At 42.7% G+C, this 15,515-nt stretch overlaps 1 protein-coding gene across 1 annotated transcript; it reads left to right on the plus strand.

Moving 5' to 3' along the window:
• The first annotated feature begins 631 nt into the window (after positions 1 to 631).
• On the plus strand, positions 632 to 7,843 carry LOC127030004 (serpin B12-like). The gene is made up of 7 exons (XM_050915904.1): positions 632 to 808; positions 2,455 to 2,568; positions 2,932 to 3,063; positions 3,928 to 4,045; positions 5,312 to 5,454; positions 7,146 to 7,316; positions 7,439 to 7,843. The coding sequence occupies exons 1-7, from the start codon at positions 638 to 640 to the stop codon at positions 7,841 to 7,843; spliced, it is 1,254 nt and encodes a 417-aa protein (XP_050771861.1). The 5' UTR covers positions 632 to 637.
• Positions 7,844 to 15,515: the final 7,672 nt, after the last annotated feature.

A 15,515-nucleotide genomic window follows, 5' to 3' on the forward strand; every position in this document is an offset into this window, starting at 1 on the left:
AGCCCTCCACCCTCATGAGGAGGGAAAAAGTGTATTTCAAACTGTTCATGTTTCCATATGTAGTTCAGTCTCCATAGCTGTTAATGACCCTTTCTCATATATGAAAACATTTAATTAATAGTGATTTTATTTTTATAAACGTGTTGTTTGAAACCCTCATACCACAGCTCTGGTTACTAGACATGGTTACATGCAGGTGTAGTTTCTGTCACCAAGTTTCTGTCACTAATTGTACGTTGTTACAAGAGGAAAGAGTTGATATAACTGTATACATCAAACCAGTTTGGGGAAGGAAAATATTAATCCACAGTTGACTGATTTCAATACCATGATCTGAAATAAGATACACCATGGGATAAGACAGAAAAATGGTCCTTTCTGAGGAATTCACATATGTTGTGAGCATGAGTCCCTTTTCCAGATCTGCTGTGTCCTTGCTCCTGCTGTGTAGCATGGACCGACAGATGTGTGCAAGGTTGGCTGTTTCAAACTCTCAGAATTTAGAAAACTTCTATTATTCATCAACCAACTATGGGACAATCTCAAGGCAGACAGATGCTTCACAGTATGATCTAGCTAGGCAACAAGATGCATTAAATTTCTTCTTTCTTTTGTGCTCCCAGTCAGCAGCCGCTTCATGATGGGCTCCATTTCTAGACCAGTTGCTGAATTTTGCCTTGATCTCTACAATAAGCTCAACAGAAATGCAGAGGACACAAACATCGTCTTCTCTCCAATGAGCATCTCTGTTGCCCTGGCCCTGGTCCATCTAGGTGCAAAAAACAACACTGCTGCTCAGATAGAAAAAGTAAGTATTAATGAAACATGCCGAGATTCTTCCACATTGCTTGCTGTTCCCTTAATGGAAATGTTGGGCATCCTGGCACAACATGTGTGCAAGGGTCTCATAGGAAACAAGCATGAATACAAGCACAAGTGGTGCCTTCACAGTCGTGGTTGATGCGCTATGATCCTTGCCATCTGCTCGTGTGAGTTGCACCGTGCCCCCATGCAGACTCAGGAGCACGGAGCAAGAGCTGAATGAGAGGAGGCGATACACCACAACGGGGCACTCTGGCTTTCCCCCAGCCTGCTGCCAGAATATCAGACTTTGTTTCAAAATGACAGGGAAGCGCTTCCTCTCATGGTTGCTATGCGAATCCTGAAGGTGTGAGTCTGAGTGGGTAGTGAGGAGAGTTGCAGAAACCTGAAGTGATTGCACCTGGGTGGCTGGAAGCGTTAGCTCACATCGCTTATGTCATTCAAGAGTCAAAATGTCTCACCTGCAGAGCTCACAGGGACCCAGGTGGGCAGGAAGGAGGTGAAGAAGGCCACCCCTCCGATCACTGCGCCTTTACTCCCTGCAGTGCAAGTTCCGCATTCTACAATCTTTCTTCTCTTTTCTTGTTTGTGCCCACAAGCGGTAAAAGACCAATAATCCTAAGCGAGAGGTTCTTGTCAGTAGCTGGCTCTGTACTGGTAGATCTTCATCCATTGTATCCTAACACTGCCATGTGCACAGTCTGACTGCTGGGTCACCCACAGCCAAGGTAGACAAGCCCTCCTCACGAGGTTTCCAGGGTGTGGTGGGTTGACCTTGGCTGGTGGCTGCCAGGTGCCCACCCAGCCACTCTCACACTCCCCCTCTTCAACAAGGACAGGGAGAGAAAATAAGATGAAAAAGCTTGTGGGTCAAAATAAGGACAGAGACATCACTCACCAATTATTGTCATGGCAAAACAGACTGGACTCATTTTGGAGCCAGCTGGAACCAGCTCTGTTCAACATGGGGGCAGCCCCTGATTTCTTTGCACAGAGGCCACCCCTGCAGCTCCCTGGCTACCATAACCTTGCCACATAAACCCAATACACAGGGACTCTTGCTTATTTTAAGAAAGCAATGGGGATCCAGTATCGCCAATAAAAAAGATTAAGTCTATGTATGATGCAAAATTATTATAATGGAGAAGCTGCTGGAAATTTTTCAGCGACATATTTGCACATTAGAAACAAGGACTGGTTTCCATTAAGAGCACTGTCATTTTGATACATTTCCTAAGCTGATGCAAAGATTACGAATGATTGCAAAAAGCCAGTTTTGATGTTTTCAAAGAAAACTATTTTTAACTCTTTGCCTGAGGCAACTTTTTGTTTTGAAATTTAAGGTAACTGTAGCAATAAAAATACAAATCAAATGTAAACATTTTGAGGTAGTGGAGAGTAACATTTTGAGGGATTAAGTGCAAGTTCTTCTTGGTTTGCTAATATAGAAATGTGAATTTGAACATGAATATACGAACAATTTCAAGTCTGTCATTTCAGCCTGACTGAAGCTGAGAAAATATCTTTCATAAATCTACACCATTTATCCAGGACAGCATAGCAAATCTTTTAAACAAGGAAAATGCTTTTATCCCAGTTACAATTGCCATAATTTGGCATCTTCAACTGCAGGTGCTCCATGTCAGGAAAGCTGCAGGAAAAATGAGCCTTGGATCTGATCTTGAGAGTGCAGCCCCAGAAATGGAGCCAGAACGAAGCCAGGAGAGACAGCCTTCCCTCTCACAGGTGCGTCCTTGGGTGGGGAGCACTGGAGCCTTTTCTTCACCACACGGTAGATTACCAGGTATAAAGCACTGGAGTCTGCCACTGGAGGGAGTCAAGATCACACACACAGAGTCTGCCTAATCCACTAGGAAATGCCTGATACAAGGTGTTATTTTATTAAGGGCCAAGTCTTCCATGAAGTCAATACCAAAGCCTTCAGTGATCTCATCTGAAGGAGGATCAGGCTACAAAGCTTCGACTAGCTGGATTTAAAAATCAATACAGCAGGAGTTAGCCCTATAGTGTAATCTAATTAGGATGCAAATTAACAACCAATGCTATACGGAGGAATAGTTATAATTGTTGTGTTTATACTATTCCCAGTGTAACAAGGATGGGGACCTTAACCATAAAGCGTTCCAGGCACTGCTTTTACAACTACAAAACCTTGGTGAAAGATACGTTTTAACTCTGGCCAACAATCTCTTTATACAACAAGGATTTGAACTCCAGCAGGTAAGTTACCTGTATCTGCTAACTCCTGTGGCCCTGACCTCAAGCTTCCCTGTAACTGTGAGTCTCGCTGTTGTCCCCCTCGTGTATTTTGGAGCACTTGATGTGCTTCTTGGAGCCACATCTCTTGGGGCTGGTGGGAAAGACACAGGAGTGTCAGCTTTCAATTCTTTTGTTTAGAAAAAACCACCCTGTGGATATCAATGGCTATAAAGCAAAAATAAAGCAGGAGTCTGTTTGCTTTTGGCATATGTCTACACTCAGCCAGAGGTGTGACTACAGCCAAAAATGGCCTATTCAAGCTGCCTGTAAGCTACTTACTGCTGGGCTTGCAAGTGGCACAGCTGGGGCAGCAGTAAGCTTGGAGAGGGCTTATCACCTGAGATGTTATACAATTTCATGCGCAGGGCTGCTGTGCTGAGCTTTTTATTCCTTTCTTACTGGATGACAGAGTGGTGTCCAGACTACCTAGTATGGATAACTTGCTAGTCACATCTTTGCTTTTCTGTCAATTATTTCTGTTGAATGATTTGGATACTTAAGCGTTAAACAACACATCTTGCATCTTCTCTAATTTTTTATTTTTATCTGGACCTCAGGTATGCAGTTCTCCATGGGAAGACTCTTTCTTCTGGCTTTCTTTTTATTTATTTACTTTTTTTGCCTATGCAATAGAATAATTATCTCTTCTTCAAAGATTCTCTGAATAAACTTCAGACAGTTGATGTTTCCAAAATGAAGTTTTGCCTCATGGAGTCAACAGGTCCCTCACCATTTCTAAAATAGTTCTGAACCATTGATTTCTTTCAAAAGGGAATAAGTGCTTAACAGATTTGACCAAATCATAATCTTTATTTTACTTTACAGCAATTTCTAATGTGCGCTAAGGAACTGTATAGAGCAATGCTGCAAACAGTGGACTTTCATGGTGCTGTTGAAGCCGCCAGAATAAAAATTAACACTTGGGTTGAAAGTGAGACACAAGGTAAAACAAAGCAAAACCATAGCCATACTATCACTGCCTTGTTACACTGCTTCAGCAAAAGAAATTCCAGGGTATGAAAAGCAAAGACTTGTTCACGTTTCTGAGTGTTCAGTCGTATCCTGTTTAAAGACAATTTGTCTTCGCATCCACTCGTGAAATATTGGAGTAAGTTATCAGCTAAATTATTTCTGAATTAAAGGTGTGTTTGTTGTCAAATACTTTTGTATTCCCACCCTTATGCCTGGCATGATAACTGCAATAATACCTATAAGGCTTGACCAGACAAATTGCTTCCACGAACAGCCAAAAATGCAGATACAGGACAGCAGGGGATGGAAGCTGTGAGCTTCATGGTGAGACTGGGAACAGTCGGGGGAGAGGGGGGGCTGGCAAGGAGGACGACTGAAGACCTGGTTATATGTAGAGCAATGCCCACAAAGACGAGAGATGTGACCACCAGCAAGAATCCCTATCAGAAGTGACAATCAACCAGCTCTTGCCCTTAACAGGCTAGCAGGGGTCATTGGCTCTTGCTGATTAGGCTAAATGTGATATATGCCATTTTCCTTTAGTTTTGCCAGAGCTGCAGTAGCAGCGGGATGAAAATTTTCTAAATCTGCTGGCTGAACATAAACCAGAACTTACTGGGGGACAGGCAAATAGATTTGAAGGCTTCTGTAATTTCTCAGTTGCCCATCTCCTGACCAAACCTGTCCTTGCACTAGCAGAGCGGCCTGTGACTGGTGTGGGAAAGAGCTGTTAACCCCAGTTGGCTCCCAGTAAGAGGGCTGATGGTTCAGGAGCCACCTTGCACAGGGTTAGGAGCCATTGTTGCTCTGGGTGCTCATATGAAGCCTGTGGACCTGCTAACTCCTACTTCAGCCTCTGTGTAGAAAGTCTAAAGCTCCACAGCTGGTTAACTGCTGCATTTGGTGCAAAGGGAAAGATGCCCTCATGTAAACCAAAATATGTGATTAATGGTGCTCCCTCCTTCCCCGTGGTTAATGTCACCTGGCACATATGTATGGTCACTGACACGGACAGTTGGCTAATTTGGTGACCCCCACTCCCCCCTGTCCTCCCTGGCTGGTAACAGTGCAGAGGAATCTACCATTTGTTTGCCTATATTTTCCTCGTCTTTTGAACAAACCAAGAACTGGATTTCTAAGTTTCTCCAAAACTAAGTTCACAGACAAGTAGTTGAGTTTCAGTCCAGAGTCTTAATGACAACTAACAAATACTTGTGTATTCCAAAATTTCCTTTAGGTAAAATCAAGGAACTCTTCGCTCCTGGTGTGATCGATGCACATGCATTGCTGGTGCTGGTGAATGTAATCTACTTCAAAGCATCCTGGGAACACAAGTTTGAGGAACAAAAAACAGTACAGAGAGATTTTAAACTGAATCAGGTACATCTGCATTCTGTAAATCTTAACATTGTTTACCCTAGATACTGTGAGCATTGCAGCAAGCATAACACAGAAGCACAATATCCGGGGCTCAGCTGCCCTGTGAGCAAGGTGTGGGTGTGCTGGGAACTTAACGTGCCTCTCCTGTTGGGTAGAGGTGGCAGGAGGGTTTTTCACAGAAAAGCATCGTCTTTACGGAAAAAATGTGCAAGATGCAGAAGTTGCAACAACTCAGAGTTTTGCTTTGGTGACTGGCAAAACACAAGTGTTAGCCCTGATTGAACACAGTAGTCATTACAGATAGTTGTCATGGATGGAAGCAAATCTGAACATCACATTTCATGTAGGCTCCAAGGGGTCATCCTGGTGTTTATATGTTCAATACATTTTAACATTAGCTACGCATTTGAGAGATTAAAACAGACCAAACAAACTAGGCCAGATAGTAACAAACTACAAAAACACAGTTGCAATTTGGAAAAGGAGAAATTCTTATAGGGTATTTTGGTTTATTTATAGTATTTGCAACGTTTGAAAGTTTATTTTAAATATATTTTGATTTTTAGCCCTTTTTTCTGCCATAGGCATATCACCAAAGCCTTCATCAACTAAGGTATTGTCAATATGGTTGTAAAGTTATTTCTTTAACAAGCACATTCCTCCAAGTATTGTGTGTGCCCTTTAAGTCTAACAGATATTATCAAAAAAGACAATCAAAACCATTTACTTTCATTTAATTCAGTTTTGTCTTCTTTCCGTATGTTGTGCCAATATTTTGTTAGTTCTCATCCATAACAAAAGAAAAAAAATCCAGCAGATTTAGGTCTGATCTTAAATTGCAGAGCTTTGCATGGGAAAAAGTCTCTTTTGAGTGTTCCTCATACATCAAAGGAAAAGGTCAGAAAAACATATATTTCTAGTTATCGTGTTGCATTCCATTGTTAAGACACTGGTAAGAAACTGTCATATTGGATACTTATATTTGTGACTTTAAATCTTCTTTGAATGTGGATATTGACAACGGTCTATAGCTGAGAACATTTGGTGCACTGCTGCAGTAGGAGAAATTATGAGATAGGAGAAGCTGCATAGATTTTTCTTCATATGCTAATCAATACTAGCAGGATTTTTGCTGAAAATGTCACCTACCAAAAGTCTTCTTTCACTGCTTTAGAAGTTAGCTAAGAAGTTAGCTAACTGTAAAAGGAAACTTGAGCCTTTATAAAGCTTTCAAACAACCCCATCACGTAAAAGGCAAGATAACAAGACCTAGAAGAGGATGCCTGCGAAAGGCTATGATTTTGCTCTTAACCTATTTATTGCTTCCTGTCTAAACAATCAGTCTGATAAATGACAGCCTGATTCTTGCAGTGGTATTTCTGCTTTATCCCAGTCCAAGTTAGGACTTGCAAATCCAACCAGCATCAGCCTGTTTGGAAGTGTAACACTATTAAGCAACTTCGCTATCTGATCAGTTGCAGGGAAATAGTTTTTTTTCCAAAGAATTATCCCCTTTATTTATGCATGGCAAAGCTGATGTTTTGTGTGTCACTATAGATGCAACAAAATAAAGAAAAACGTTTAGCCTAACAATTACTGCTGAAACCCTGACTACTGATATTACACCTATAATAAGTTTAAATGTTAAGAGCTGTATTGCTTAAGTGACTGTATAATTGTCTTTTAAATAGAATGAGAAAAAACCTGTGCAGATGATGTATCAGAAAGGCACATTTAAATTAGGCTACATTGAGGAGATGGGTGCTCAGGTCCTTGAACTCCCTTATGCTCAGAAGTCACTGAGCATGATCATCCTGCTGCCAGGTGACATGGCTGATGGATCTACCAGTGGGCTGGAGCAGGTAAGGCAGTATATACCACGGACTATGGCTGAAAGTTCGTTGTCTGAATTAAGGCTGGGTGAAGATCTAAACTTTTCAAAGCTGCCCACCTATTTTACACTCTTTTTTCCCCCATCTTCTAGATTGAAAGCACAATGACCTATGAAAATTTAATGCTGTGGGCCTCTTCAGAGCACATGTTTGAGACAACAGTGGAGGTATACCTGCCCCGATTCAAGCTTGAAGACACCTTTAACCTCAATGAGGTATTACAAGAGATGGGGATGACTGACATCTTCACTGAATCAAAAGCTGATCTTTCTGCAATGTCGTTTGCAAAATCTCTGGTGCTGTCAAATGTTGTCCATAAGACATATGTGGAAGTCAACGAGGAAGGCACAGTAGCAGCAGCTGGTACAGGAGCTGCCATTGTGAGGAGGTCTCTTCCTCTCACAGAGGTGTTTATGGCTGACCACCCTTTCTTATTCTTTATTAGACACAATCCTTCCAATGCCATTCTTTTCTTTGGCAAACTCTGCTCACCTTAAAATCAGGGCCATTTTCTAACATTGTGAGAAACACTTGGATGAAAATCAGAAATTGTATTTTTTTCCCAATGGATTATTAATCCTTTGACAGCTAGTTTGTATTTCAAAGTAATCACTGCAACCAGTTTAGGTTAGAACCCATCAACTGGACGCTCTGCCGCTAGGCTCCTTGAATTGCAAATATTGATCTGAATCCAGAATAGGAGTAAATGTTGCCTTAACCTCACTGGATATAAATAACGTTTTGTTTCCTCGATGCCCATATATGCTCCTGTATTCCTGCATTCATATGCGTTCCTGCATATTAGTGATGGTGATGATACGGTTGAGGTTAAAAGGGACCTCTGGAGGTCATCTGGTCCACCTCCCCTGCTCAAGCAGGGCCACCTACAGCCGGTTGCCCAGGATCATGTCCAGATGGCTTTTGGATATCTCCAAGGACACAGACTCCACTACCTCTCTGGACAACCTCTCCTAAGTGCCCCCTAAGTTCTCAAATGACTCCAAAGAGAATTTTGTATGCATGGTGTCTGCAGGAACAGGATATGAAAACACACATTTCTAAAGATGGTTAATTATTTACATAGTAAAGAAGGCTGCCTTTTATATGGGGATAAATAAGTGATTTCAGTCTCAAAGAATAGGAGGAAAATGGTCTAAAGCACCCCATTGAAGTTACTGACATGGAAAACTGTCACCATGAACTTTCAAGAAATGTGTTTTCTTCCTCGCATGCTGCTGTCTGGTGAATTTTAATGATCTGAGATGCAGATCTGAAAGACAGGGCGCTCTCCATGCTCTGAGAAATGAAGAAAGGTTTTGTAAAGGGCAGTGTAAATCACAGAAATCACAGTTAAACATAACCTGGGAAGGTTTTTAGTCTGTGGGAGAAAAATAAAACTTGCTGCTGACTGATAGGGAGACATTACTGCTAATTTGCTGGTTTAACGTAAGTAACTTCTTCCTCAGAGGGATTCTGCATGAGACTTAACAAATTAACATTTGCAATGTGCTTTATGACCCATGAAAAGGAAAATATATATTAGTCATTCGCCATATAATTGGGTGTAAAGCACCCTCATGTTCTGCATTCATGGTTACCATAGCTTATGCACTGTAAGTTACCTGGGGCCCTTTGGACAAGAAAGTCTAGGAAATAAGAGTGAATGATAACTGAGCAAGAACAGACAGGAGCAGGACAATAAAAGAGTCAAACAAACAAACTACTCTTGACTGCTTAATCTGAAGGTGCAGTACAGCTGCAGCAGTAGTTCTCCAGGCTGTGTCCATGTTTCCCTTCTGGAGGCTGGCAGCCCAGTTTGCTTATCAGACGATGTTTTTGTTACCTAAAGCTGTCATCATACAGTGTTTACATTCCCCAGGGAAGTTCTGAGCACTGCAGCCTCAAAAATCAACAATGTTTCTGTAAATGCAGGGACGGGGATTCCTGTGATGAAGTGGCAAATGCCACAGGGGAAAAAACCCTTCCCTTTATTCCTGTCTGTTCTCAGAAATGAGTATACAGTCCCCAACCCCCAGCATATCCTTTTTCGGCACCCTTGAGTTAAAACAGGAGTTTCTGATGACACTGTGGGTTAGCAGGGAGATGGATCTGCACTTGCTACCAGTGAAGAAAGCAGGAGCTTAGTCCTGAAAGTGAAGGAAATAGAGAGGGAGGTTTGCAATAAAAGTCTCCGTTTAGCACTGGCTAAGCTGGGCCATTCCTGTGCCACCAGAGCACCAGTGAAGACGTGTGGGATGTGTCCGGGCCATTTCTGGTACACACAATAGCAGCGATTTTGTTACTGCCACAATCTCATGAACTATGAAAAGAAGACTGATGTCATGAAGGAAAAACCCAAATGTCTATGCAACATGGTTTTTTTACGTTTTTTTTCCTCTTGGCGCAAACTCTACCAAAGGCAGTGCCTCTCTCTGCCAATCCCCATCCGTGCAAACAAGGTCCAATGCCTCTTCTCTCCCCACAGCTCGCAGCTCACCAGGGGAGCAGGCATCCCCTTTGCAAATGGCAAGGTTCAGATGTGTTTGCTCCTCTGCCCTGAGCCCCCGGGTTTGGACTAGGTGATCTTTAAACGTCCTTTCTGACCCAAACCCCACTCTATGGCTCTGTGTCCTGCACATTGGTTAGCTGGATTTGGCTAACTCCACTGAGCTCTGATCGGTTACTGATTTACAGCTGGTCAAACTAGTTTATAGTAACCACGCTGTATCACGAAATATCTGAGTCAATAAAAAATGGAAGAGTTATTAGGTATTGTGTCTTAGACCCGAAACATACATGCACATTTAAAAACCTCAAATTCTCCTGCCTTTAATATCCCGTGTTGTACTTACTGAACTGTGTAGGATCTGCCTTGTTTTCCTACTCCTGTCTGGAACTGGAAGTGTGAGAAACTCGACTGTGATTGGAATAATGGTTATTGGCAAAATATATAGTTTTTAAGCTATAAGGTGAAGAAATACTACTTTTCAGTGCTCACAGCCTGAGACTGGATTTAGAGACGTGATCAGTGTTGAAAGTTTCACTTTCACAGTATCGCTTCTAATGTTTGTGTTCAGTCTGAGCTAACTTTGCATCTGGTTTCCTCTTGGTGTAAGGCAAGTGGTGGCAGTAGAAATTTACACAGCAAGTCTCTGCCTCTCCTCTTGCAATTTGGCACGGTGCATTCAGGTTGCACAGTGTTTCAGCTTTCTTCTCCAAGCTGCGGGGCCACAGGCCTTCTTAGAGGATTCCTTAGCAGCTGTGGATGCTCTGTCACGTGGTGCTCATCGTCTCACTGAATTAGGTACTCACATCTTCCCTGGTATCAACTGAGGGAAGGGCCACAACTTGGCCCTTAAATCACAAAATCAGTCGGAACCTTATGAGCAGTAAAGTGAAATGCCTACCCCGTACACAACTATTTGTATTATTCATTTATCTTCAAAGAGGGTTAAACTTTACTTTAGAAACCAATTCAACATGTATTTCAAATCTAATAAAGACAGCATACTTAAGTTTCCAGAGGAGTCAAGACGCCCAGAGGTACTGTTGTAGAAAGCTTAAACACTGATTTGACTCTTGGGGAAAGCTTTACCCCAAAGGCTAAAAAATAAACCAGAAAAGGTTCAACCAGTACACTTCAAGAGACGCTACTTTGCAGGATTTATTTGACCTGTTATTTCCTAAATTGTCCTGTGAACTTCTCAGAATTTGGCTCTCAGTCATTTTTGGTTTTGGCCTTGGTGTTATGGATTGCTAGAGACTAATCTATTTTAGACAGAAACTCAGATAAGTATAGTAATTCCTTCTGATCTTAAGACTGAACACAGCAGTATCATTAGTAAAAATACTAACAGTAATCAAATGATGTTTAGAAACAATCCTGTCACTGATTTCTTACAAATATTCTTAAATCCCCAACCCTACAAAAAAAATAGTCTGACATATTGTAAAACTTCTCATTTCCAGTCTCCCCTCCAGTATTTATTAACTTCCATTGCCTTTCTCATGGACCATCCATCCCACACTTCCAACACACATATGGAAGTGCCAGCTCACTTTCTTGGATGGTTTCAGAAAATCACCCAGAAATAATGCTTTGAATTCGGTTCTTTTTTTAACTTCCATGTTATACCATATTTTATTCCGTTAGCTAAGTAGAGTCAACTTAGCAAGGTAAATGTATAGTAGCATCTATCTATATTCAGATAATATTGGGGCTTGTTCCCCTCGAACAGAGCAGCAAGGGAGGAAATATGCAATCTGATGGAAGGATAGCTGGACGGCAGTGCTACTAGTTAGCATCTTCTGGCTAAGACCCACACAAGGTATTATAAACAGATTATCAGGACTAAAATTCAAAGTTCAACCACGGTATGATATACAATATAAATGGTACATAATTTATTACATTGATTTATTATAAATATAAATAGGTTAACTTTTATTCAGTTATAATTTATTAAGATTAATTATAATAATGTAGTATTTGATACAATATAAAATTACCACACATCAAGAGCTGGCCTTGACTGATGGTAATGTAAGTAGTTTCATGCCTTCTGTACTGTACAAGGTGCTATTCTACTCCAGCTGTACAGTCACTCACACAGTAATGGCAGCAAGATAATCTAGACCTTTAATTTCCATATTTATTAAAAAATTGTCTCTTAGTAGATCCTTGACTTTATTTTCTTGGTAAAGTACAGTCATTTTCTATATGGAATTATAATCACTTCTAGTGAGTACTAAATCATAATATTCATAGGTTTTATGAAAACCAGATTCAGAAGTCACACTTCCTAACTGTATTTTTCTGTGTATATGTAATGGTGAATTGGTGAATAACATGTTTAATGCACAGAATTATAGATGGCTTCAGAAAGGAGAAGCAACACTAAAATAATGATGTGGCTCTCCTAAACAGAACATAGGCTGGCTTTAAGCATGTACATCCAAAAAGCCATCTGAAAGAAAAACTCTCCTTTCCTATGCATGTGGAAGTATCCAAAATTTGTAGGCATTTTATTTTCACCTTTTGTAAATTCTCTAGCAGCTAGCATTTTTCTTTGCTTGCTCTGAACTGCCTTGACGTGAGCAATGAGGTGCTTTGCCCATGCTGAAATTCAGGAACAAGGTGGAATGAGGCGCAAGTCACCAGAGAACATCTAGTGAATGCATTCAAAGCAGACCTCGTGCAAGCTATTCAAATAGGGCTCCCTGAAAATGCCATTAGAGTGACTTCATTTTTTTAAGTGAAAATGGTACATAACTTCTGTAGTGGAGAAATTCATGTGGCTCAGGAGGTGAAGGGGCTTTCTTCAGTATATCCCATACCCTCGCTGGAATTCAAGCCTGAGTCTCCCAGGAGAATGCACCAAGCACTATCAGGCACTAGGTTTTAGCATAGGCTGGGGGGGAAAACCGCCCACCTTCCTTTTGAAGCCCTTACTTGAATGAATGCAGCTTAATGACACAAGAAGAGAACTCAAGGACTGATAACTTTGCAGTTCAATAACTGTATTCTAGATGAGTTCTGTTTTCCAGTCTCTGCTCCCAGGACTATTCTTGTTTTAATCCAGCACCACAGAAAAAAAGTATCTATATGTGGGGGAGTATCCTAACAATAATGATATAGAAGTATTTTGGTCTATATCTTTCTGATAGCATGAATTTTTCCTCACTTTCTTAATATCTGCCTAGAGAAGAAAATAGTGAATAAAGTACTTCAATTGTGAGCTTCCGTTCAGCTCTTCAGAGCGTGCTGCTGTGCAGCTTTTTCATCCGAATCCTCAGGCATGAAATTATATATTCTTAATTATGAGATGGTGTGTCACAGCTTTTGTATAAGAGCACTGCCACCTACACAGCTCCAAGATTGTTTCACATTACTCCCTCACTTGACTGCTACAGTTTGGAAACAGGGTCCAGCTTTTCCATACACTTACTGACAGTTACTAACACGCTGGAAAAACACTACTGAAGGACCTCTATTGCATATCCTGATGGATGTCTTCTTTTCTTGCACAACGGCTCACGAGGCAGCTAGCTTTTGGCACAGCACTCGTTGCAGCCTGCAACCTCACAGCGCTAGCTGCAGCTCTGCCTCAGCTCACACCCCTGACAGCTCCTTTTCCAAGAGACCCCCACCGCAGCCTGTTCTGCTGCCTGTCACTTCTCTCCCCTGCAATCTGTCAGCACGAAGCAGTCCCAAACACAGGCCAGCAACGACCAGTCCTGCCTTTTCCACAGCCCTCAGCCTGCCAAGTGAGAATTTATCTTACTAAATGGTAGAGGGGCGACCACTGAGGGGAAAGTTTCTCAATCCAGAGTTTCGTAATAGGGGAAAGTCCCCCAAATCATATTTTCAGATTATATTAATGCAATCATCATGTGATATCTATATGGGGGCTTAGCTGCATTTCACTCAATGGAGTCAGCTGCTGGTCCTCTCTGAGAAGTACGATATTCTGCCTGGAGCAGTGCCGAGCACAGTGCCTGTTGGCCTAAAACAAACACATGCTCACCCCACAACCAGCCTCGAGACACCAGTGGGAAACATTGCGAAAAAGCTGACTGCTGCTTGTGAAGCAGAACAGCCTCCAGGGTCAAAAGATGAGTAAGTGCCTTGGCAGCATGGTGCCCATTTCCTTGTTCATGAGTGATGATGAATATGAAGGAGCCTGGCAGACATACCCAGGGGCCTTTGGTGTATCTCCTGTGCCCCCGGACAGGAGCAACTCCACCTTGCTGCCTTTTTTGCTTGTTGTTTCGTGCAAGCCATCCAGAGGTGCAGGCTGACAATGACCGTGGAGCTCAACAAAAGCCTCATGAGCCCCACATGCATTTCAAGCCAAAACCATTGATGCCTCAAGCTCCCCACACAGTTCTGCTGAAACATGTGGGCTAGACTTAGGGGTTAGGAAACCAGATCCACAGCTGGAGTACAGCAGCAAATATTCAGAGCTGAGCACCTCAGCTGAAAGTGCTCCTGTTGCAGTGTCTAACTCTCTGTGGTGTCGTGGGGAAAATCCACATCCAGCCTTGGAGGGGCAAGGAGCACCTGTCTGAACGAAGGAACTGCTCCAGCTCAGTGCTCTTCCCTGCACGTGACCAGCAGTGCTGGCCATAGTGAGCTCTCCTAAGTGGGGCTGGCGGTGCCTTCACTTCACCTCCTCTTGCCCTTTTCCTGCATGAGGTCAATGGAAAAAGCCTGTTCACTAAAATTCTCGCCATATGGAGGCATCCCGGTGCCAGGATCTGTTGCCAAAGCTGTGTAACTGGGACTCCTTCTGCCCTCTGGACCAGGTCCTGTAGCACCTGGTTAGGCCTGCCACCTCCTGACCCACAGTCCAGGAGATGCTCAAAACTCAGGTTGGGATCTGCTGCTGAAGGCCACCGTGTACTCCCTCTGCTCTCTTGCTCGTGCTGAGACAGGAAGAAAAACATGCTGGGATCCCCGAGACAAAGTGCCCATGCTGAGGCAGCCCCAGCTAAGCGTAGCCCTCAGGCAGAGAAGCTGCTGGGGCACAGTCTGGATCGTTGCACCTCTCCAGGAAGGCCTGGGTTAAAGAAGAAATAACATATTGTGGTTATGGGCCCAGCTCTATCATCTGCTGCAGGACTGTCAGGGCTCCCCACGAGACAGAGGTTATCAATCAGATGCACATAAGTACTTCAGGGAGAGGGAGAGGTGCCTCTCTGAACGCTGCGTATCAGACTTTTATTTTCTGATTTGTTTCTGTTTCCCTCTTGCTGTTACTGTATGCTTTCTGCAGATGCTTGCCACCTCTTTGAGATGATTCAGCAGAGCAAGCTAATGAGATGCAGCAGCATCAACAGGGTACCTCCTCTCTGGGAGGGGAAAAACATCTATTTCCTTCTTTCACTACTTGTTTCAGAGAGTGAAAACCAGAAGAGACTGGATTGTGTCTCCCACTTTGCTGCGGGACATGAAAAGCCATTCTCCTGGTACTCTGTCTTTTGGCCCTTGATTTCCCCAGGCACGCTTGTTCTTCAGAAATAAACTGGGCAGGGAGCCAGACGACACAGTGGTTGGTTTTGATTTAAGATGGGGCAGGACACTGCCCTCCATCAGCAAAGAAGCTGTCAGAGTCAGCTCTTCCGAGGAGAAGGTAACTTTCTCAGCTTTGGCTTTCCTCAGGGTAG

The sequence above is a fragment of the Gymnogyps californianus genome, chromosome 2 (genome assembly GCF_018139145.2).
Source record: "Gymnogyps californianus isolate 813 chromosome 2, ASM1813914v2, whole genome shotgun sequence".
NCBI classification, from domain to species: Eukaryota; Metazoa; Chordata; class Aves; order Accipitriformes; family Cathartidae; genus Gymnogyps; species Gymnogyps californianus.

Coding starts and splice junctions, on each gene's coding strand:
- LOC127030004 (XM_050915904.1), top strand. CDS start 638: ATGATGGGCTCCATTTCTAGACCAGTTGCTGAATTTTGCCTTGATCTC. Junction 3,064..3,927: donor AAGGATTTGAACTCCAGCAG/GTAAGTTACCTG, acceptor TTTACTTTACAG/CAATTTCTAATGTGCGCTAA. Junction 7,317..7,438: donor CTACCAGTGGGCTGGAGCAG/GTAAGGCAGTAT, acceptor CCCATCTTCTAG/ATTGAAAGCACAATGACCTA.